At 44.9% G+C, this 23,354-nt stretch overlaps 1 protein-coding gene across 1 annotated transcript in view; it reads left to right on the top strand.

Moving 5' to 3' along the window:
- The window catches only part of LOC306785094 (ligand-dependent nuclear receptor corepressor-like protein), a gene marked incomplete at both ends in the record, with an annotated part of 35,949 nt that extends 14,150 nt beyond the window's left edge, over positions 1–21,799 (top strand). Inside the window, 5 exons of the mRNA XM_079279319.1 lie at positions 13,564–13,629; positions 15,035–15,114; positions 18,987–19,098; positions 20,832–20,975; positions 21,774–21,799. Coding sequence (XP_079135445.1) covers positions 13,564–13,629; positions 15,035–15,114; positions 18,987–19,098; positions 20,832–20,975; positions 21,774–21,799 — 428 coding nt within the window. The remainder of the gene's footprint in view (positions 1–13,563; positions 13,630–15,034; positions 15,115–18,986; positions 19,099–20,831; positions 20,976–21,773) is intronic.
- Between the last annotated feature and the right edge of the window lie 1,555 nt (positions 21,800–23,354).

Below are 23,354 nucleotides of genomic sequence, written 5' to 3'. Positions count from 1 at the left end.
CGTTCCTCTTTCTTGCCCTTTCTCTCTCGTCGTTCTCTCTCTGCTTGTAAACGGATCCGGATTGAAGCCCCTCCTGGTCATGTGACTCACTGGATTTAAACAATGACTTTCACGATGCTTTTGAATGCCAATCAAGCGATTTCTCTTTCTCTTCTTGTCGTTCCTGTCAGTTTGACTTTACTCAGCGGTTGAACCGCGGTTGAACCGTGTGGTCGTTGGAAGTCGAAGGCAAAGCTGATCCCTCTGGTTTGCGATGCACTGTGGACCCACGGTAATAAAAACCTGGAAGTTAATTCTTATCCAAACTGATACAGATGATGTTGAAATGCAACGAAATAAAGTCGCAGAAATAACTGTGATTGTCGCGCGGCGTCCGCGTCTCGTGCTCTCATTTGAAGACGAAATAAAGGACTTTGTAACTCAGACTTTAAAGAGCTCTGCTGCACTGATCACACCCTGGAGTACACTTCTACATCATTACAAGGTGAGAAGTTACATTCAGGTTAGCGAGAACAGCATTTGTAGCTCATTAATGAAGGTGTTTGAAGTGATTGAGTCGTGAACGCCAACGATGCAACGATTACCAAACCTGCTGCTCGGGTTTCTTTCTTTCAACGCCTGCTCTCTGCTGTTTCAGTCCAGAAAGCATCCTGAGATGCAGTTCATCACCGACTGAAGCCGGAACAATCACCGAACGACAGGAAGTGAGTCGGATGACGCCGCTACAGTTGGACGGCCTGCTCGTTGTCTCGAATTGATTAAGAAACATATTTTTGGGGTGGGGTTGAAGGAAAATGGTTGCCGATGCCATGTTGGATGTATGAAAGAGTGCATGATGTACTTTGACTTAAACTTTCTTGTTGTCTTTGCGTACATGCATTTAAAAATGGCTCCATTTGTCTGTGACGTCAAAGTTAAATCAATGTTCTCTCGTGCGCCGCCATCGCGTCCTGAAAGATGTTCCGTCTCGTCTCCAACATGTTGCGGTTCTCAGCTCTCCGTCAGTCAGACTGCTGAGAAGCGTTCAGAGTTTGTTGCATTATTTTGACGTTTCGTTCCCTTCTTTATGATATATTTGTGTGAACATGCACAAGTGTACGTCCGGCTCTTATAAGGTTCGTGGATTTTCTATAGATTTTTAAAGTTCCTACTTAGATGTAATGACAACGACTTCCAGAGACGTTTTGGTTTCCAGTCGGTACCTTAAATGAATGAATGAATGAATGAATCCTTACAGTACGTCACTTAAAAGGCAACGTCTTTGAGGTACAAAGTTGTCCGCTGACAGCTCGCTGTCACATCTGCTGGCAGACGTTTTGCTCAGCTACGGGCTTTTATTTTGGAGAAGAATTAAAGTTCTGTTACGCCCATTATGGACTGCAGGTCAAAACATCGAACCATCTTTCCATTTCACTTGGAAGGAAATCAAACAACATCTTCTTCTTCTTCCCCAGAGCCTGCTGTGATTGGTTAAGCACATTTTTGCAACACAAAAAAAACCAAATTTCAGTTGCAAGATGCATTGAAAGTGACAGTAGCTGAAGCTCGAAGCTCTTTTGTGTTGCGACATCTTAACAGGTACATTATCAGAGGCAAAATGTCTCATCTGTGAGGACAGGTGAATCAAATATATCAGAGAGCGAGAGCAAGTAAAGAAGAAATTAATGAAATGAATCATTCAATGAGGGCATAAAAGAATACGAGACGGTATGAAAGAACAAATGAAAAATCAACCAGACATCCACCAAACGGGGGCAGGGGAGTTGACGTAGGAGAAGAATGTCCATGGACTTATTAAAAGCAAATGAACGCAAGAGGGAATGAAGAGGGTGTTCCTGAGGGGGGGAGGGGAGAGGAAATGGTGGAAAAGGTATAAAAAGAGTGCGTTATGTCTCCAGCTGACGGCCTCCTTCAACCCCCCCTCCCTCAGTGTGTTGTGCGCTCTGTAACCCTCACACATACTCTGTAAATATAGCTCTACAGTCATCACATCAGCCCTCCTTGAGTGAGTTCATGTGTGTGTGTGTGTGTGTGTGTGTGGAGCCCTCTCGCTTTCTTTTGTCTCATCCAACATTTAAATCTCATAAGGAATTTACCCACGTGCCCCGGTGGGGAGGAGGGGAGGGGGCCGGCTAAATCCGCCATCAACCTTTAAACCCAACAGTCGGTGTGAAACGCACAAAACAAGGTGAAATTAAAGGAAAATCAATAATGAAAGAATGTCTGCAGCTTGAGCTTCATAAACAATAATAAAACGGTCGTTCAGAGAGGAGAGGGAGGAAATGGAAACAGGAGGGCGTCAGCACACAACAACACGGTGCAATAGGAGATGGAGTGCTGTGGGCTCTTTAAGATTCAGCACTCGGTGTCGTTGTGAGGGATGTGGATCTCCTGCTGTGTCACCAAAACAAACTGCAGGGCTGACTTTGTGCCGCAGCTCTTATTCTTTGTGAGGGTTTTATTCTTTTGGTTTGAGAATGCATCTTGTGTTTTGGCACTCCGCCCACATACGTCTGTGTTTTTCCACTCCTGAAAATGGGGATTTGTGAAAATGGTTTCTGCTGTTGGTGAATCTGAAAAGGCCAGTGAGGTGTTTTTTAGTGTGGACGGGTCCAAAATAAGATGAAGCATTGATGGTATAATGATGCGTTTGAGTAGTTTATTAGATATCTAACCTCCTGAGATCCTCTCGACTCCACTTCGGACTCGCTCTAGTCGCCAAGAAGTTGCTCTGCATTGTTGCGCTGCGTTGTTGCGCTGCGTTGTTTCGCTGCGTTGTTGCGCTGCGTTGTTTCGCTGCGTTGTTGCATTGCTTTGCTGCGTTGTTGCGCTGGGTTGTTTCGCTGCATTGTTGCGCTGCGTTGTTGCGCTGCTTTGCTGCGTTGTTGCGCTGCGTTGTTGCATTGCTTTGCTGCGTTGTTGCGCTGGGTTGTTTCACTGCGTTGTTGCGCTGCGTTGTTGCGCTGCTTTGCTGCGTTGTTGCGCTGCGTTGTTGCATTGCTTTGCTGCATTGTTTCGCTGCGTTGTTTCGCTGCATTGTTGCGCTGCGTTATTTCGCTGCGTTGCTTTGCTGCGTTGTTGCGCTGCGTTGTTTCGCTGCGTTGTTGCATTGCTTTGCTGCGTTTCGCTGCGTTGTTGCGCTGCGTTGTTGCGCTGCGTTGTTGCGCTGCTTTGCTGTGTTGTTGCGCTGCGTTGTTGCGCTGCATTGTTGCGCTGCGTTGTTGCGCTGCGTTGTTTCGCTGCGTTGTTGCATTGCTTTGCTGCGTTGTTGCGCTGCGTTGTTGCGCTGCGTTGTTTCGCTGCGTTGTTGCATTGCTTTGCTGCGTTGTTGCGCTGCGTTGTTGCGCTGCGTTGTTGCTCTGCGTTGTATTATGCATGCCAAAAGAGTCTCCCATACTCCCTTCAGCACAGCAGTTTTGTGTTGGATGTCAACAAACGTCTGGTGCAGAAAAAGGAACCGAAAGTCACGTTGTGTGTTCATGAGCCGTGACAACAGAGAGGCCTTGGGTCAAATCGAGCTTCTTTTGTGTGTGTAATGAAGCAGAAATGTCACATAAAGATTCTTTAAAAAATTTGGAGCGCAGCTGGAAGAAGATGCATCCATCGGAGATGAAACATCATCACATCTGTTCTGGACGACGGATGCTTCACATCTGTCCGCTCGGCTCCGACTCGGCTCCGTTAAAAAAAGCGCAGAATAAATGTGTCTCGAGAAAACCTCGAGCTTCGCCTGTGGCTTTAATCACTGGCATTAAAAGCTTAAAAAAAAAGAAACACCAGCCCACCCCTCCGCTGCTGCGTTTGGACAGGAGGCTGGAGGGGGGGGGGGGGGGGGGGGCGAGGTGTTGCCCCCCTCAGTGCGTTCGGTGGTCAAGTCCTGCCTGCACAAATTGGATTTTCTGCTGTCCAGTAGCTCAGCTGTTCGCTAAGCATGATGTCACTGTGTGTGTGTGTGTGTGTGTGTGTGTGTGTGTGTGTGTGTGTGTGTGTGTGCGTGTGTCGCCGGTCAGAGCGAGTTTTAATTCAAGTGAAATGTAGATCAAGTGGAGACCAGGTACGATTGTTTTGTGCAGCAATGCAGCCTGATGCTTCTGATGCTGATGCAAAATAAAACAAAAGTGTGTGTGTGTGTGTGTATGTGTGTGTATGTGTGTGTGTGTGTGTGTGTGTCAGGCTTGTGTGCAGTGAGTCACTGAATCATGTTCGATGTCTGTGTGTGTTTCTGTTGCAGCTCAAACTCCAGAGTGAACACTGAATAACCTTTATTAATAAACGGTAAATTGTCTTCACTTAATAGTTATTTTACTATTAACAAACACTAAACACTGATGTTTAGTAATTATTGGTATTGCTGTAATTTATGTTATTGCATCATTCATTTAATATATACATTAACAAATTTATAAAATCTTATAATGTTCACTATTTGTTTATAAAGGTGATGATAAAGTGAAACTCATGATTTATGCTGTTAAATGTTGTTTGTTTTGTTTGTCAGTATTTTAATCTGCTCCTGGACAGAAAGATGATTTTTCTTCTGTTCTGAAATGAATGGAAGGCAATGGTTGCAGTACTGCAGTGTGTCATTGAGCAATGTGTTAAACTGTCGTATATAGGCAACAGCAGAGCTCTTTTTTTAATCGCAAAACAATCTGGAGATTCTCTTGTATTTGTGTGAACATTAAAAAGATAAAAATCTGATCAAATAACACACAGATTGGTGTAACTGCTGCCTGTTGGCAACAACATATCGAACAGTATTTCTTTATATTTTCTCCACTTTTTCTCCGTTTACGCTCGACGAGCGGAAGCAGGATCTGAGCTGTTGTCGCCACACAAGGCTTCTTGTTTACTGTCAACTGAAGGGTTTCCTCTGCCAGCAGGAACAACTTCTGACGAAAGAAGTGTGAAATCAGTCACAACTGATCGAGACATCCTCGACGCTTTTATCCAGTGACGATGAACTGTTCTTGTTTCAGGTCCAGATCAGTTACTGATTATTGAGGCACGATAAGCCTTTGGTGAACATCGGATGAGTCTTAAGTCGGTCTGTGTCCGGTGTGTTGTTGAGTTTAGCTCATGTGAGAGACGTCCACATGCAAAGCGATGATTTCAAGCCTCGTCTTCAGAGGAGCAGCCGTGTGACCAGAACATTGCTGATAAAATAAATAAATCTGTGGAGAGTCAAAAGATTAGAACCCTCCATCAAATACTTGCTCAGGTAGCAAAGCAAGCGGAGCAGCAGCAGCAGAAAACGATCCAGGATGTAAATCCAAATGCGTTTTCCACGTGTAAAGTGGTGATCGGAAAAAAAGGAATGAACTCGGCTACACAAAGCGTAGTGCCGTCGGTTGTCAGTGTTGATTTCGGCGGCTGTTTTAGATTCAGTCTCTAACCCCAAGAAACCCCCCAAAAACTGTCCCATTGGACGGAAAGACCATCGGTCCATTATCCCGAAAACCGACATTGAGGCCCGTTGCTCCACTCCATCTCCTCAAGACGATGTCACGCACACCGCTACAGAACTCTCCTTATGAAAGGTTGAAGGTCAATTCGTTGGCAACCGTTAATGGGCGACAATGTCAGCCGAATACAGGAAAAGGGGGAAAAAGGGAAATCCAATGCCAGGTCGGCCTTGTGTCGCTCTTATGAATCTGAAAGGTTTCTGTTTTCAGGGAATTGCTGCCCTTAAGAAAGGATAAAGTCCTGAGTGCTCGTTGGAGCGCGGTGGTCTATAAGAGGCAAGGTCTCAGTTTAAAACCTTTTCTTTCTTCTACACTCCTCCTCCCCCAGCTGCAGGATAATCATTTAGACTCCTTTCATTCCCGCTGTGAATAATTTGTCCCTCTGACTGAAAAGAAAATGAATAGAGGTCAATATGCAAGAACAAAACATGCTACGCTGCTCTCCTGGCATTACAGAACTATCTGCAATTCATCCGTTCATTTACTTCATTGCTCGTCTTATTGTTGACTCTCTCTGACGTTCACGTTTCTATGTTTTTTCTTTCTCTCCTTGTAACGCGACCTTGCAGCGTGATGAAAGCCGCACGCGGCCGCGTGGAGAGGGACACGCGTCGGTCACAGAGACGACGCTTTGTCACGCTGAAGGGCCGCACTTCATTCATGTCGGAGTTGGATCAGAGGTTTGCGACTATTGCAAAAAAAAGAAAAGATTCTACTCAGCTGTTTACATCGCTGAGGAAAAATAATATTCCTCTAATATTCCTGTTTACATGCAGCCGCGTAGACTTACTATTGACGTAACCAGGTGGCGCCGGTGCAGCCGGTCTCACGGCGTCTCTTTGCTTCAGCAGCAATCCGGAGTATTATTTGGCTGGAAAACCGCCAAACACACAGCAGGAAGCCAGTTCCCTTCGTTCTCTTCTGCTGCGTCTCACAGCGTTTGCTGGAGGTGCAATCACACCAACCGTTGGGTTTCTCTACGCTCAAACGGAGCATATGCAAGACTCCTCAAAACAAAAAAAGAGCAGTCACATGACCGAGTCGTGGCGCCGCTTGCTGGACAGATGTTCAGCGGCCGGTCATCCTGCCAACTTCAGAGAGTTTTGGCAGCAGCGGGGAGTCAAAATAAATCCGGTTTCCAGTCCCCTTCATCTTTAAATAAGCATGATGGGTTTAGCTCCATGCCAGTTAAGAAGACTTAATGACTAAATGTGTGCAGATTGATAATAGATTCATTTCTCATGTGATCAAACAATGTACGTGTTGTGCTTTTCGACACAAAGTATATCTGCACCAGATTTACAGACTTCAGACCAATCAGAACAAACTTGGTGGCAGTTTTTCTACGCAATATCTCGGCAACGCCCGGAGGGAATTTCCCTGAAATTTGGCACAAACTTCCACCTTGACTCGAGGATGAACCGATGAGAATTTGGTGGTGAAAGGTTAAAGGTCAAGCTCACTGTGACCTCACATTCGTCCCATCCTCGTGAACACGATATCACCGGAAGGCCTTGAGTCCACTCTGACTCAAGAATTAACTGATTAGACTTCAGTGGTCAAACGCTCACTGAGACCTCTCTGAACGACTCAAGAATTCATTATTTCACACAAATGTTTAATATGATAAAATGATGAAGTGATGACATTTTGGACAGACGTGGATGTAAACTGCACTTTGTCTGGTTGGAGCAACTCTTTCTTTAACCAGAGCAACTGGAGATCCATCACATTTATCAGACGTAGTTCCAGTTAAAAACATCGGGGGATGAAGTATTGCAAGTACGAGTGGAATGCACCTCAACAGACTCACATTTGTATTGATCTCAGTGCAGTGACGGCTTCAAATACAGAGTTATCACCTCAACAAAAACAATCGAAACACTCCTGAGCTCAAATAAACTACAGGGCCTGAAGGCACCAGTTCAGTGTCTGTCGTCCTCTCGAGACTTTCGCTCCATCACATCCCTGTTTACTACTTTAGCAGGCAAGTTAATTGGCAGAAAATACAAAGAATACACCACTTACCACTCCCATTCAGTAATCCCTCACTAATCACCCCCCCCACACACACACACACACACACACACACACACACCCGACATTCATTTGCACAAACACACAACCCCCCCCCATCTCTCTTTTAATTGTTTTCAATTTGTTTCCTCGTTAGCGCTGCCCTCCTTCTCTTCTCACTTTCTCTACGTCTTCGCCCTCCCTCCCGTTTTTGCATGTATACATGCAAAAACGGGAGGGAGGGCGAAATGAGAAGGGGTTGGACAAATGAATGATGGAGAAGAAGAAGCTATACAATCTGCACAGGAAGACCAGAATCCAATCAGAGGCTCAGTGCAGAAAGGTAATACTTTGAAGTATTTCCAGTCGTCGTCAGCAGCAGTAGCGGAGCACAGCGGACGAAAGGAAACACGAGAGAGAGAGAGCGAGAGAGGGAGAGAGAGGGAGACCATCCCCATCCTCCTTCCTGCTCTCCACCACATAATGAAATAATTAGGTAATTAGATGAGTAATTGCACTAATTCTTATTTCTCTTTCCTCCCGCTGTGACATCTGCTCGGTTGCAGAGATGAGCAAAAGCCAACAGGAAGAAATAAAAAGAAACGTTTATTTTGAGCAGCACCGCATTCGAGTCCAGGTTTGCCCCAGTGCATTATGGGGATACACGGACCCCAAATACACAGCCATACATTTAGGCTCTGTGTGTGTATGTAGGAGAGGGATTTGTTGCACACATGCGGTCATCCGATGTGCTGCTGTTTGATGTTGGGGCGGGTGATTCATCAACCAATCAGAGAGCTCGACCTTGTTTCTTTTTCTTTCTCCTTTCCTCCTGGAAGCCATGACCATGTTGAAGGTGTGACTGGCTCAACGCAACGCACCGTAAAACCACCAAATCCACTGTTTGATGTGTGGTGTGATGGTGTGTAGTCTTTTGGTTTGCTTCTTGTGAGACGCCGCCCAATTTAGATTGCTTTTACAGCGTCTCTGCTTCGTTAACAAGCGTGTGTGTGTGTGTGTGTGTGTGTGTGTGTGTGTGTGTGTGTGTGTGTGTGTGTGTGTGTGTGTGTGTGTGTGTGTGTGTGTGTGTGTGTGTGTGTGGTGTGTTAGTCACAGAAATAGCTGCCAGCGCACATCAGCCTCCTTTGAGATCATCACCGGATACTTCAGAGAGAGAGAGATGAGATGAGATTAGGGATTTGGTTTGCCGAGAAGCCGTCAGATTGAATCGACACACTGTGTTCATTGCTACTGTGTGTGTGTTTCCTGCAGTTTGATTGAGTCTCTGCGTTTTACCTTTGGCCAATCGTGCACGTATTTGCTTTATTCATTTTTTGGACTCATTCCCGCAGCACTATGGACTAACACGCATGTTAGCCTAGCTTCACGTTAGCCACAATAACGATGCTTTATGCTACATTTGTCTTTCTTTTTCTTGCTACGTTAAGTCTTTTTTTTTTACCTTCAGGCCAGAAACTCCAAACAAAAGTCACAGAAAGTTTGGCGTAGCATGTCAGCCAAAACATTCTACTTTTGTTATTTTTCACAGAAATACACGACCATGACTTTGCGTCACGTGGTGGCGGCACGGAAACAACGTAACCGTATGGAACAAAACTACTTGGATGTGTTTAGGAAAGATAAGATCAGGGTTTAGGTTTAAATAAGTGTTTGTTGTGCAACTTTAATTACGTTTTACATGTTGACTTTTGGGTTTCACACGGGACATGAAAGCGGGTGATCCATCCGTTCACTCCAACCTCCTCCTCATCCGGACTTTATGAAAACATGTCTGACCCGTTAAGAGGTCGCGGCCATTTCAAGTATCTCTGTGAGATCAGGCTGGTCATGTAGCGGACTAGCTTGTGTTAGCTCCTCGGTTTCTGCGGTTCATACAAAGCAGCATTTTGTAGTCATGTTGGTTGAGATAAGTTTGAGTGTTTTCTGCTTGCCGACGTGTCATGTGACGTCCTGTGTCGTTCCAAATCCCGAGTCCCCCGGCTATCACCGGAGTGGATTATGTGTTTATGCTCCGTGGATCATAATCGGGGTTGAAGGGCAAAGAATTACACAAAATAATGTTGTTCTTACTTGTTTTTTGGGGTTTAAAAAAAAGAAGAAGCACATACTGTGCAATGGCTGCAGCTAAATAGTGCAAAGAGCATTAATATCAATGAGGTCTGTAGCGCCACTGATCCTCGGGCTTCATTCAACAAAAACAACTTTATAGTTCAGTCTCTGTAATCTACCGAGTGAATCATCAACCTGACATCCTCTTCTGTTGCCATTTTATCCGTTTTAACTTTAACTCGTAGGTTTAGGAGAATGAAAATTGAATTGCCCTACGCTGCCCCTACTGTTCATGCATGCGTACTGCATCTTGCGGTAATATCTGAAGACGTGCAATCGTCTCTCGCACTCGATATTTTGGGGGTTGGGGAACATGGGACCAGAGTTACCGACGCAAAGTAACTAAATTACTAAACCTGCACACGAACCGACCGATAAGGAGGTCAGGTGGTGACGTTTTTCTTGCTGACTGGATATCAGCTGTTTAATTCAAGCAGGCTTTCTGATCCTTCCCGTCCCTCACACATGTTGCCTCACTTCCTCCTCTCTTCAGCCCAGACCCCGGTCGGGCTTAATTAGGTATTGATTTGATCAGGGCCAGGCGAGAAGGCCTGTTCTAAGAGCTTTAGTCATGCTGCATTATTAATGCTCATGCAGCACTATATATAGCTGAGGTCCAGTGGTCACAGGAGAGCCGAACGTCGGTTTCCATGTTCAGATGGATGGCAATACTTCCTCCAGTGTCAAGTTCCTCTTCCGCGGCTCGGAGGGAATTGGAAAGACGCTGTTTCTTGTGCGCGCTTTGATTTGATGAGCGCGCCCTGAATGAATTTCTGAGCAGCTCGGTGGCTCCCAGCAGTGCTTTTGTGTTTGTACGGCGTAAGATGTAGTTCCTGCTGGACGTCGTCCAACGTCCACTCTGAGGTGGATTAATCCATCGTTTGCTGGTCGTTTATGAAACCTTCTCCGTATGAAAATAAAAAAGACCAATGCCTCTGCTTCTGTCTCCATAGGTCTAGATGACAGATGAGTTACTTCTTCAAAAAAGTCATTTAAGCAATCCTTATAAAAAGTGACTGTTTTTGTTGAGTTTATATCTTCTTTTGTATTTAACTTGACGTGTTTTCCCAATTATATTGTAAGACAATTAAATGAGTGTAAGAGAGCAATTTGATCATTAACTCTACCTGTTGAAACAACAGGGGGAGTGACTCTGCTGTTTTACTTTCTTTGCTTGCAGATGGTGCACGTTAACGTGTTCACATGCAAGTGTGAAGCGCTCCTGCTGTTCCAACATCAGAAAACCGCAATGTTATAAATCATTTTAGCTTTAAATGACGCAGTTACGAGAGGAATCGCATGTTTGAATGCTGAATCCGTCAGTGTGTGCGAGTGTGTTCATGTAACCAACCCTCCGCTTTATTATTGAAATCATATTTCAACACCCTCCTTCTGCAGCAGCTCCTCACTCAACGAGGTTTCATTTGTGCCGTCCGTACGTTCACATCACATATTTGAAGTCTGTGCTGCTTTTTAGTCCTCTCTGGTGCAAATGTGGATGAGCTCGATGTCTTGTGATTCTGTGTGTGTGTGTGTGTAGGTGTGTGTGTGAGTGTTGATGTGTCTATCATACCATCACCACATGGTAGGTCTTGCTGGAATTCAAAGAATAACAACTTATCTTGTTTCTGGCTTCGGGCCAACACAAACTGAGAAGACTAAAGGACTGGTACGGAGGGATTTCACACACACACATATACATACACGCACACACACACACACACACACACACACACACACACATACATTTAACGTAACAGCAATGTGACTTTGGCTTCTCTGCATGTCCAAGCCCTGAATCAGAGATGCGCTGACTGATTTGAAATGAGCAGATTGACAAAGACTTTCAGACTGAACTGAAATTTACTGAAACAACTGACCTTTCGCTAAGTCCCGCCCCCTGGTACTCAGACTGGCCAATCATAGCTTAGCATCGCCCAGCTCCCACCAGGGCCCGACAACAATGTGATGCTTTTAGACTTTAGATTTCCTTTATTTTTGAGGCTGATTTCGTGGTTTTGGAGCTCGTCACGTTTAACCGTTGTGTAACATTGTCTTTCCAAACATTAGATGATATTTATTCAGATAGTGCAGTTCGTGACAGTGTGGGCTCCATGGTAACGTAGCTGCCGGGAGCTTTTCAAAGGGTCGGCTGTCTGTTAAAATGGCAACAATAAAAAATGTCTGATTCGTAGAAATTGGTACGGTTGGGAAATTGGCAGTGACTCTGTGATATCGTAATATTTCATTCTGTATTCATAGCAACGTTGGTTCATTTGCAGACAGCACAGGCGTGTTTCCAGATTCGCTTGGCAGGTAAAGCGAGAAGCTGCCTCCTTTCTTCGTCCTCGCGTGTTTCTGTCAATATTGTGCTGATGGAGATGTAGCCCAGTTTGTTGACGCTCGGATAACCGCAGACTCATTTCACACCAAACGCACGACATGTCGGGAACATCCGTAAATCGTATTCGTACTCAAGAGAAAATTCGAAATACGGGAAAATTGGTGAATGCGGCAAGTTTTCACTCTTCAACGGAACCCTTAAGAGCAAATATGTTGGTACGAGTGGTGCATGAGGCCCAATGACCCTAAAGATGCTTTATGGTCACATCGTGGAATTTCCCTAAATCCAACTGGTCATGTGTTTTTGTGCTGGTTGTAGTATCAAGATACCAAGTGTCTTGTTTTTAACCCTTTAGAGAGCCCTTCATACCGAATATTGAATATTAATCTAAGTTCTTTGTAACTTGGCTAGTTACTTCCTGTCTTCTAAAACTGCAGTATTGTGTATAAAAAGGCTGTGGATGTAAAAACCCTCAAATTAAAGCGTAACGTCAGCGTTTTAACCTCATTGTCGCTGTTTCTTTTCAAACGTAAACCTCGTCCAGACCGTATACGGGACTCATCACCGGTCGTCGGGCGGAAACATTTAGAAACACATCTGCAGTCCTCGAAGCCTCGACTCTTCCCACCGGTTGGTCGGGAGCTGAAGCGGCGTTGCCGTTGCCGTGAGTTCGGCCGTAATGATTTTATAACGGAGACGTACGTTTCGACTGCGGCTCATCGAGCTCGTTCATTTCTGTGTTCAGCATGTGGCCTGACAAGTGGCTACACTTGAACCGTGCATATGTGCTCCGCTAACCTTTCTACTCCATGTTAAGCACGCACACGCACACGCACACGCACGCAGATGTATGTCTTTGTCTCTGTTGCTCTGGGTCTGCCTCCATTTCCATTTAATGGGGGATGACGTTGGGGGAGGTGGGAGGAGGGTCAGGTTGAAAATTGCAATATGTATTTATGTTTCTCTGTATGCGGTTGCCAAGCAACAGCAGGACGAGGGTATTTACAGTTGATAAAAAAAATGAGTGACGTTAGCTTGGTGTGTTAGAGGTAAAGCGCTAATTTTTCTTTGAAGGCTGAGAAGAAAGACGTGTGTGTGTGTGTGTGTGTGTGTGTGTGTGTAATGACCGCTCACAAAGCCTCCTCCTCGTAGATATTTCGATGTGTTTCTGTGTGTGTGTGTGTGTGTGTGTGTGTGTGCTCTCACATCATTGTCTATGTGTGTCTTTGTGTGACTTTATTTGTATTATTGTCTGTTTCTAATACAGAAAAACTATTTTTATTTACGCCCTTCAAATGCAAAACAACTTCAGATTGCAAACTGCTTTGAGCTGCTACTTTCACTTTAGTTTGTTGTAGATTTCTTTAATTGCAGTGGAGGCTGTGCATCAGCAAAATATACCCTACGGGAAACGCACTTTGTCATTTGTGTTCCTAACCCTTCAAAAGATGAAATATTGTCTCAAAAATGCTTTAATATTGCAGTTTGACAGTGTTTTTTTCCTTCTTTCAGGTTTTGTTTTACGTGGTATTAAAGCCGCTGTCACTCGTTGTTTTGATGGTAAACATGTCCGCCTGCATTAACGTCACGCCTCTTCTCTTTTCATAGGCTTTGAAAGCATCTTGGAAGGCTTGTTTGGGCCGGGACTAGTCAACGATATCACGCTTTTCCAAGGTAAACATTCTCAAACACACAAACAAACAAATACGCAAACGGCAAATGCAACTTTGCGATAATAGAGAACATAAAATGGATGTTGAAAGATCGACTTCTCTTTTAGATATCCAAACGGAATTAGAAAGTGATTCACAGTTAATAAAAGATGAATGACTATGAACTGTGGACATGAACGAAATCAAACAAACAAACTTTTAAAAGCTGCGTCTGTGGTTAAACTTTAAACGGACATGAATCAAAAATGTTTTTGTTAATTATGTTAAAAAGGTGGTATCGAGCAGGAACTCAACGATTCATGCAAAAGGTGTCGACGTCTTCCTCGAGCTCACAAACAGGAACGTGACTACACTGCGAGGGCGGGAGGTCACGATCGCAGTGGGACTTGAGCTAATTGGCCCCATCCCAGGGACAACCACGGGGTTCAAGCACAGCTCACCTGCCTTTTTCATTACAGCAGTAGAAGGAGAGAGGGAGTAATACACGGCCCCTTTTATGTGTTGCACATCTCACAGGAATGTGAGAGAAAGTGGACTGTGATTGGAAAACACATATGTGACCTACAGAGGTGCAATATTCTCAATATCTTCACTCTGTTCAATGCATGAAAAGGAACCATTTATTGTTGGAATGCTGTTGAGCATTCCAACTATTGTTCTTCTAATCTTTATTGTTGGAATGCTGTTAAGCAGTTTACAGTCATTCAGGTCTTAGGGATCTTCAGAGGTCTCTCTCACTCACTCACTCACTCACTCACTCATTCTTTTCTCTCTCTCTCTCTCTCACTCTCACTCTCTCTCTCTCTCTCACTCTCACTCTCTCTCTCACTCTCACTCTCACTCTCTCTCTCTCTCTCTCTCTCTCTCTCTCCCCCCCCCCCACACGTCTGTACTGTAACACACTCCTCCTTTCCTTCTCTCCTCCGTTGCTTCGTCTATTTCACTGCATCTCTCTTCTCTCTCTGTTTTCAGACTGAACCGAGGGCTTTTTAAAGGAAGCGTAGCGCCATGGCAACAGCTCAGCTGTAACCAAGTCGACAGCAGTCTCTCTCTCTCTCACTCTCTCTCTCTCTCACTCATGAGAAATGACTCAAAACAATGAATACAAATACTACATACTAGCCCATGAATATGATCATCCATTGCAGCTCCTTGACAAATTATTTTGCATTTAAACTTGTATTGCATTGATTGCGGCATAACACAGAGAGAGGGAGAGGGAGGGGCTGTTTTCTGTTTCATGATGGCAGCAGGTGAACTACCAGGAGACGGCAGTGGATTTCTTCATCCCACTGTACATGTTTAACAAAATGCAGGCTTGGAATGGGGTAATTAGTTCTTCACAGTGACGGGATGCTTTTGTAGTGTGTTTAACCCGGCGCTTTCTGTCTCCCTCTCTTGTGCAGACTGCGAGCCCGAGGAAGTGTCTGACTGGTCCTTCGATGAAAACTGTCTCTTCTGCTGCCTGAGACGTGAGAAAGTCAAGGTAGGAGACGGCGGTGTTATCGCTTTCATCTCACGGGGTTCAGGTCCAGGGTTCACACGGTGCAATCCCCCTCATTAATGCCCACGGGGGTTCCTAAGCGCAGAACAAAATGCATGTTGGGTATCAGAAGAACTCCGGCCGCTGTGGGTTCACTTTCAGGTGTTGCTGCTCGCAGCTTTCTTGAGAACCGCGTACACAAACACTTCACCTCCTCGGGTCCTCAGAGAAAAAACCTGCCATGACGAAGTTGCATCAACATTTCTAAGACATGTTTTAAATATATTTTTGACATACTACACCGTGTATGTGTACAGTCTGAAGCCCTCTGAAGCAAATTCATGATTTGTGATTTTGGGCTGCACGAAATACATTTTGTTGAATTATGACATTTTTATGCCATTTTTCCGACATACTATGACTTTTAAAAAATATATTTTTACGACGTTATGTGACACGACTTTTTTGGATATTTTTCAACATTTTTTTTTTACAACAGTTTTTTGACATACCATACTTTTTTACACACTAAATGACATTTTCTTCACTTTTTTCGACACGCTATACTATGACTTTTTGTTTTGTTTTCTTCAACATACTATCGTACTTTTTCGACATTTTATAATTACTTTTTTCGACATGCTACACTGACTTTTTAAAAACTTTAAAAAAATACGATACTATGACTTTTTTTTATGAAATCGTTGTGGCATGATATACTACGACAGTCGTAGACACTTTTTTTATCACTTTTTTTTTTTACGTCAATTCATTCATGTGGCGTTAAATCATAGAAGTTATCTTTTCATAGAGAGCAGGTCTAGACCGTACTCCGAAACCTTTGGCGGAACCGGGCTCTCGGGTGGACGGCCGTTTCACCCGATGGGTTTAGAGAGAGGGAGACGGAGGGAGGGAAAAAGGGAGAGAAAGAGAGACAGTTGTAGCAGAAATAATGAAAGCAATCAGACTACTTGTGCGAGCAGCAGTGGTTATAAAACAATGATAATAGCAGTAAATGTAGCCGTACTATTCATAGAAAAAGGGTGTGCCAGATCTCGATGTGCTTATTAAAGGTTGTTCTGTGTCCGAGTTAAAGGACCCGATCAGAGATAACTCCGATTCTTTCAGGTGTTCCTGGAGGCCAGGGCACCGATATCATTAAATCACTTGTTCTGGAGGTGTTGAAGGGACAATAACTCCAGTTTGGTCCTTTTTATGGCAATTAAATGCCTCGGACAGACACGTCATGTTTTTGGGGGTTTTCCTTCCGTTCGTCCCATTCTTGTAAAAGCGACATCTCAGGAATGCCCGGAGGGAAGTTCTTTAAATTTGGCACAATCGTCCGCCGAGACTGAACTCGGTGGTCAAAGGTCAAAGGTCAGTGTGACCACACAAAGCACGTCTTCTGCCCTGAGTCATGTGCTAATTATGACAATATCAAACACATGCCTGATGAGGTAAAATGATGAAGTGATGACATTTTGGACGGAGACCCACAACAGCGAGGCCGTGAGTCTGGTTCACCTTTGGACAGACCCAGGCTAGCAGTCTTTATGCTAAGCTAAGCTACTTGACTCCCTGACATAGTTTCTCATCTTCCTCTCAGCAAGGAAGCCAATAAGCGTATTTCTAATGTGAGCTTCACAGAAACCAACCGACGGACGTGTCAGCTTTTAAACGACTTCATGATCATTAATCACCGGGTTTCAAATATGAACTGTGCAGCACATTCATCCGAGGCTTGCAATGAATGAATAATCAGCATCTGTGAGAAATTAGAGCGACTTTGAATAAAATATAAAGAGAATATGTGGTATGTGCAAAATGTAATAAAGCTGAAAATCATCTTCAGCACTTCCACTACATGAGGGAAAGCTTGAGAGATTGGGGGGGGGGGGGGGGTGTTTCATGCATTTTCAAGTCAAGACAGCAATATAAAAGGTGAATCAATGTGTTTCCAGCTCCTGTGTATATCCTGCAGAGCAGAGATGGATTCTGCTTCCTGTCTAACAGGAGTTTCTTTCCTTTGTCCACACTTTGGGTGTTTTTGTCTGCCCGCCGCTTCCCGAGCTTTCTGCTGGAAGCTCCTCCTCCTCCTGCATACTTGTTATTTGTGTTGTTCCACCATCATGGTCTTGACCCCAATTTAGCTTCTGAAAGGAGAGTGACATAATGGTGTGTGTGTGTGTGTGTGTGTGTGTGTAAGGAGGAGGATGGTGACATGGGTGTAAATTAGTGCGACTCCCACAGCAGCAAAGAGGCCGCTGCCTCCTCTCAAGAGTTATAAGAGAATAAGAAGTTTATTCGACGAAAGTTAGTTGGAAACTAAACATTTATCTGCTGCTTTGATCCCAACTCAAGGTGCACTTACTCTCTCGTTCTGGAGCGTTCGATCGCGTCACACGGTCTTCATTTGCTCAATGGTAAAAGCATGTTCCATTGCTCAGAGAACATTTGAAGGACTTCTTGTCCATGTTTTCCATCTCCTTTAGTTTTGGGATGTGACCGAACGAGTGAATGAGGGAGGGGAAGGAAGCTTAGGAGGGGGCGTCCTTCCCGAGGCGGCGGCTTGTTTTTCAACTTCACCCCGGTCCGACCTCGGAGGTCCGGCCATCTGTCTCCCAAAAACCTCCTTACCTCACCGGCAACCCCCTCCGTCCACGCCCATCTGTCTCCCTCTCTGCCCCCGTGTCGCCGTTTCTGTCGCTCTCTGCTAATAAAGCACAACAACACATCCTCGCTGCTGCAGCACTCGCCGGCATCCGACCGGTCGATAATTATGCTCGCATCTCGCGGCGCGTTAATCACAATCAGGCCGAATAATAAGACAAAAATGTTGCAGCAGCCTTAATTGTATTTCCCAATCTTGAAAGCTCCCCCGCCTCACAGTTATTACCCTCTGCTTGTGTGTGAACTGCCAGAGGAGCTTCAGTGGGCAGGCACCATTGATTCATTGATCTGAAGCCAGCAGAGAGAGAGCGCTGAGGGGGGTGTGAGCGGATGGAATCCTCAAACACACTCGTCTCAGTTCGCTGCTTCGTCTTTTACGATTGAGGCGAACGGACGCAGACATCCTCAAACTCCCCGTTCAGTGTCGTAAAGACACGACGTCACACTCACCGTGGGGTTGAGCCCGTCATACTCGGAGGCTGGATTTTTCTTTTTCTTATAATAATCTCTGATTGGCAGAGCGTCAGGCTCGAGACCGTGGACATCCTGAGGAAGCCGTTTCATTGGCCGTCAGCGGGAAGAGCTCCGCCTCCAACAATGGCGCCTCAGTAGAGAAGTTAGTAGAGACCAGACCAGGAATTCATAACAAACTGGTGGAGAAACGAGCTCCAAATCCACAAAAAACAGCCTGAAAATGAAGAGAATCTGACACGACGCATGAGAGTCTGTGGACCGGAACCTGATGCTACGCTATGATTGGCCAGTCTGCAGTCAAGGGGCGGGGACTCAGGGAAGGATCAGTTAAATGACATCAATTTGTATGAAAATTGAAAAACACAAACAATTATGTAGCGCTGAAACAATGGATCAATTAATTGATTCGACACTCGAAAGAAAACGACGTCGCCATTAAAATGACCATTATTGTGTTGAAGTAGTCATCAAAAAACATCAAATGTACATGTTAATCAACACTAATATTAATTGTGAGTTCAATTAATTATTAATGTAGGTATTGCAAATATAAAATACAAAACATTTATAAACGTATTCTAATAAATCTAATTACAGATCAATAGACCAGAGTGTCTCCACACTCACCTTTTCTCAGCTGTTAGAATAAAGAAAACTGAGCGGTTTCATTCTTTTTGCTGACGCAGCAGGCTGTTACTCACCCGTTGGTCTCGGTGTGCTCGTCTGTGCAGGAGCGCGGCGCAGAGAAGGGTGGAGGCAGCCAGGTGCTGTCGGAGCCGTCTCGGATCTGCCGGCTGGAGAGACAGGCCCAAGACTTCCTCAATGCTGTGTTCCACAGGAAAGGTAACACACACACACACACCTCATCAGTCATTTCATTACTCATCTTCACTTCCCTCTGGTCATTAATATCTGGAACATTTTAGAGTTTCCAGAGGTGCGTTTGATACAAGTCAAGTCGGGCAATTTGGTTAAAACTCGGGGGAAATCAGTCGATATGAGGGGATTTCACTAAAACCTGAGATTCTCTATAAAGGGAATATAATACCGGAGTGTATTATATATATTTAAGACATTTATTGCAATTAATTATTTTCGATCCCATTTGGAGTTGAAACCAGATTTACAGATGTTTGGTTTTTTAGAACATTTTTAGCCCCCGAAGGCGCTCCGTGATGGAAGTGATGGAAGTGACCGCAGCGGTAATGGTGCTTTTTGTTGCGACACATTGGCCAATATATTAAAAACTGTTTAATCACCGATTCATGTCCAATACAACCAATCACTGTTGATGTCAAATGGTCTCGACTTCCTTTTGACTTATAAAATCAAAGAAAGAGTAAACTTCTCTTCTCCTTCTGACTCACATTGTGTTTAGTGTGTGTGTGTGTGTGTGTGTGTGTGTGTGTGTGTGTGTGTGTGTGTGTGTGTGTGTGTGTGTGTGTGTGTGTGTGTGTGTGTGCGTGGCGCACTAGTTGAGGACGTCAGTACTTCAGCAGGAAGGACACCAGTCTGTTGGAGAATGTGTGAAGTGGTGCCTCATCTGCATAACTGTGACAGTTTGGATAGAAAGGGGGCCGGGGATGGATTCCTGAGGGACACCGTACCGAAGCTTTTTTACAATTGGAGCAAAGACATTTCTGCCCTCCAGGTAGACCCTAAACCAGGGAAGATCTGGGCCAGAGAGGCCGACCCACTTTACCGACCTGTACTAACGAGGTCACCGTTACAATGAGGGAAACTCTGCAGAAGGTTTTACATCGGAGAGATGACCGAGAAGCCGGTGCTGAATTTGAGAGGGTGGAAGTTAAATCACCGCCGACGTACGGACCGAACCAAACTGAGAGCTCAACTTTCCATCTTTTATGCGGGTGTTACTTAAACCAAGGAGGTGTAGTGCAAGCGGGTTGTTTTGTGCACACTTTACAGGCTCTATAGAGAGATGTGATGTAGAAATCCCTCTGATGGCTGATTGGTTCTCGACCCGCGGAAACATTGCTTTAACGAGCTCTTATCAAGCAACGCTTCTGTTTGAATGAATGTGTCGTTGTTTGTGTTGTAGGCTTTTCGGACGGACTTTGAGTCCGGCAGTAAAAGAATGAACTGGACTGAACTGTGGGACTATCTCACAGTCACATGAGGAGTGCAGCCTTAATGTCGAGGGCCAAACATAAAGCTGCACCTCGGCCGACGCAGACTCACGGCAACCTTCAACCCTTCAGAAGCATTTCCATGAGTTTCAGCGGTGTTGATTAAACGTCACGATAACGTTGGAGGATGTAGTTTGTGGTGCTGTTGAACTAGATTACATTGTGCAGAGAGATGTTTCTGGTGTTTATTGTAAGTAATAGTTCATAATGGACTGGATTTGTTCGTGGTTGACCAAACTGCTGAGTGAACTACTACCTAAAATAAACGAGAGTCCTGGTTTCACATTCAAACGTGATGATGACGGCTTTAGCGTTCGTATCTGGTGCTCGTATTAATCGGCACCGCTTCAAAGTCAGAATATTTGCAGAGCAGCCGTAATGTTGCCCCTCCGCACGGGGAGTGTGTCGCGTTGTGTCCCGAGGCAGAGAGCCGCTCTGTGACGGAGGAGCTGAGCCGCTCTGTGACGGAGGAGCTGAGCCGCTCTGTGACGGAAGAGCTGAGCCGCTCTGTGACGGAGGAGCTGAGCCGCTCTGTGACGGAGGAGCTGAGCCCACCAGACGGAAGCTGCCGTCTGTCCAATCAACGCTCGGCTTCAAATCAATCCGGCTTCACTCACGCAGGCAGAGCTGCCCGTGGAGCTGCCGTATATAGACCGATAAACGCTCACACAGGCCCAGGCATGATGGGATGGGACGGACACACACACACACACACACACACACACACACACACACACACACACACACACACACACACACACACACACACACACACACACTTTATTACAGCAACAATTTATAACAATGTCATTTAAATTCTTAAGGGGAGACACTGAAGACAAATAAAATGCATTTCATGCATCATTTTTTACATGTATCTATATCTATAGATCTATATACTTTGTTTTTTTGGACAGAAGAGGTCCTGGACTACTCGAGGAAAAGGTTTCTGAAAAAGAAATAAAAGATTCAGCTGCCAGCATCACTCTGCTTTGTCGTAGCGAGGCGAGACCTCCGGCGCACAAAGCTGGAGTGTTTACACAACGAGACATTTCCTAGTTAACGCAGCACACACACACACACACACACACACACACACACACACACACACACACACACACACACACACACACACACACACACACACACACACACACACACACACACACACACACACACACACACACACACGCTGGGGTTTCCCCGGGAGGATTCCCAAAGTGGCAGCATGAATCCTACATCTGTCCAAATGGAGCTTCATAATTAGGGCACATTTCCAGCACACTGACCCTCTTCCTGTTCTGTTTTTTATCATTTAAAGCTTTTTGTTCGTTCATAGTTCTCTCACGTCTTTCTACGTCGTTGCAGCCGGCCGCATGGCAAGTTTGACGTAAAACTGGTTTCATCTCATAAGAAGCGCAGGAGATTGTTGTAGATGTGCCGACATTCCTGTAACACTTCATTTTGTTGGTGTTCATTTTAATCCTCTGTGGAAACACGATCGTATTGATGTGATGACATTGTTCATTGGAGCAACACGTACTGGTGTTATAACTCTTTTATTATTTTGTTGTTATCACTTTTCAAAACAAAAGTTGCATGTTATGTTAAACAGCAGAAGAAGAGTTTCGAGATGAACTCGAGGATTGAATAGGAGACGAGCCAACAAGGATAAGAAATGGTGAATTAAAAAAGTTGAAGCAGACGCTGGCAGACACGGCGCTTCATTGAGACGTCACCTTTAGTCTCGAGCACACGCTTCACCACAGCCTCAGGCTGCCGTCCGCCCTCCAGAGTCAAAGGTTCAGAACTCTAGATCATCAGATGTTTTCCACACATTTACTTCCCTGCTCCTGTAGTTGGAGCACACAATGCGACGGAAACAGCAATCGAGCTACGGGATCGGATAACTGGAGACGCGGTGCCGGTTTACAAACAGGAAGCATGCTGGGAAAGCATACGTGTAAGGCGTGGCTGGAGGTGGCAGCGTGCACCTGCTGTACTCTGACGTGACGGTGCCTTGAGCTCGCTCCACAGGGAGGATTAAGTGCTGCATGTAGTTTATGTGCACTGCAGGAGATATGGGATGTTTTGGGGATTACTTCAGCTTTCAGGAGTAGCTTGTTTGGGGGCTAATGTATTGTTTGGAGGATTTAGGGTTTGACTGAACGTATCCTAATAGTACAGCTGCTGGTGATGAAGAGATACGTGCAGATGATTTATCTGGGACAATGGCAGATTAATGCATGAATAACAAATGAGTGTTGTCATGTTTTTATTATGTATATTAGTGACGAGTGTTTGTGAGCTTGTGTTGTCGCAGCGGGGATCATTCGGTTGTCTTCTGGCACTTGTTGCACTTTGAAATAGTTCTTTTATTCATGTTTCACTGCAATGCGTGCTCGATATTTTACCAATGGAAGATGCAAAATGCTCCGATGAACGATCAAATCTGATATTCCAAAGAATGGGACAAGTAGGAGCCGGTTCTCATCCATAACTGCTGTACAGTACGACGGGATATGATGCAATACTACCTGATACAGTCGTACAAATGCTAGTATGAAGTCTAGTAATCACCGTCTCTTAACCCACTGGTGTGGAAGTTACTGCAGCAGCAAAGAATAAAACCTGCTGGTGCACTACTGTAGGGTGAGCTGACAATATTCATCTTTCAATTATAATTTCAATCTTTATACATTTGAGGTAATTGTTAAGCCATTACAACTTCCCAGAAGCCCAGGGCAATGTCGCCAAACTACTCCTTCTGTACGACAGTCCAACAGACAAAGAGTCTGAATCTACGCTGATATTAAACAGAGAAGAAGAAGCCAAAGCTAGAAACCATGCACACAGATACCATGGCACTCTCACCGCGGCCAATCAGCAGGATTAAGTGGTGTTTGTCAGTGATTTTAGGATTATTTCAACACAGCATCGGGATTACAT

Source organism: Melanostigma gelatinosum (genome assembly GCF_949748355.1).
Source record: "Melanostigma gelatinosum genome assembly, chromosome: 11".
Taxonomy (NCBI): Eukaryota; Metazoa; Chordata; class Actinopteri; order Perciformes; family Zoarcidae; genus Melanostigma; species Melanostigma gelatinosum.
The sequence above is the reverse complement of the archived record's forward strand: the minus strand, read 5'-3'. Positions and strand labels throughout refer to the sequence as shown.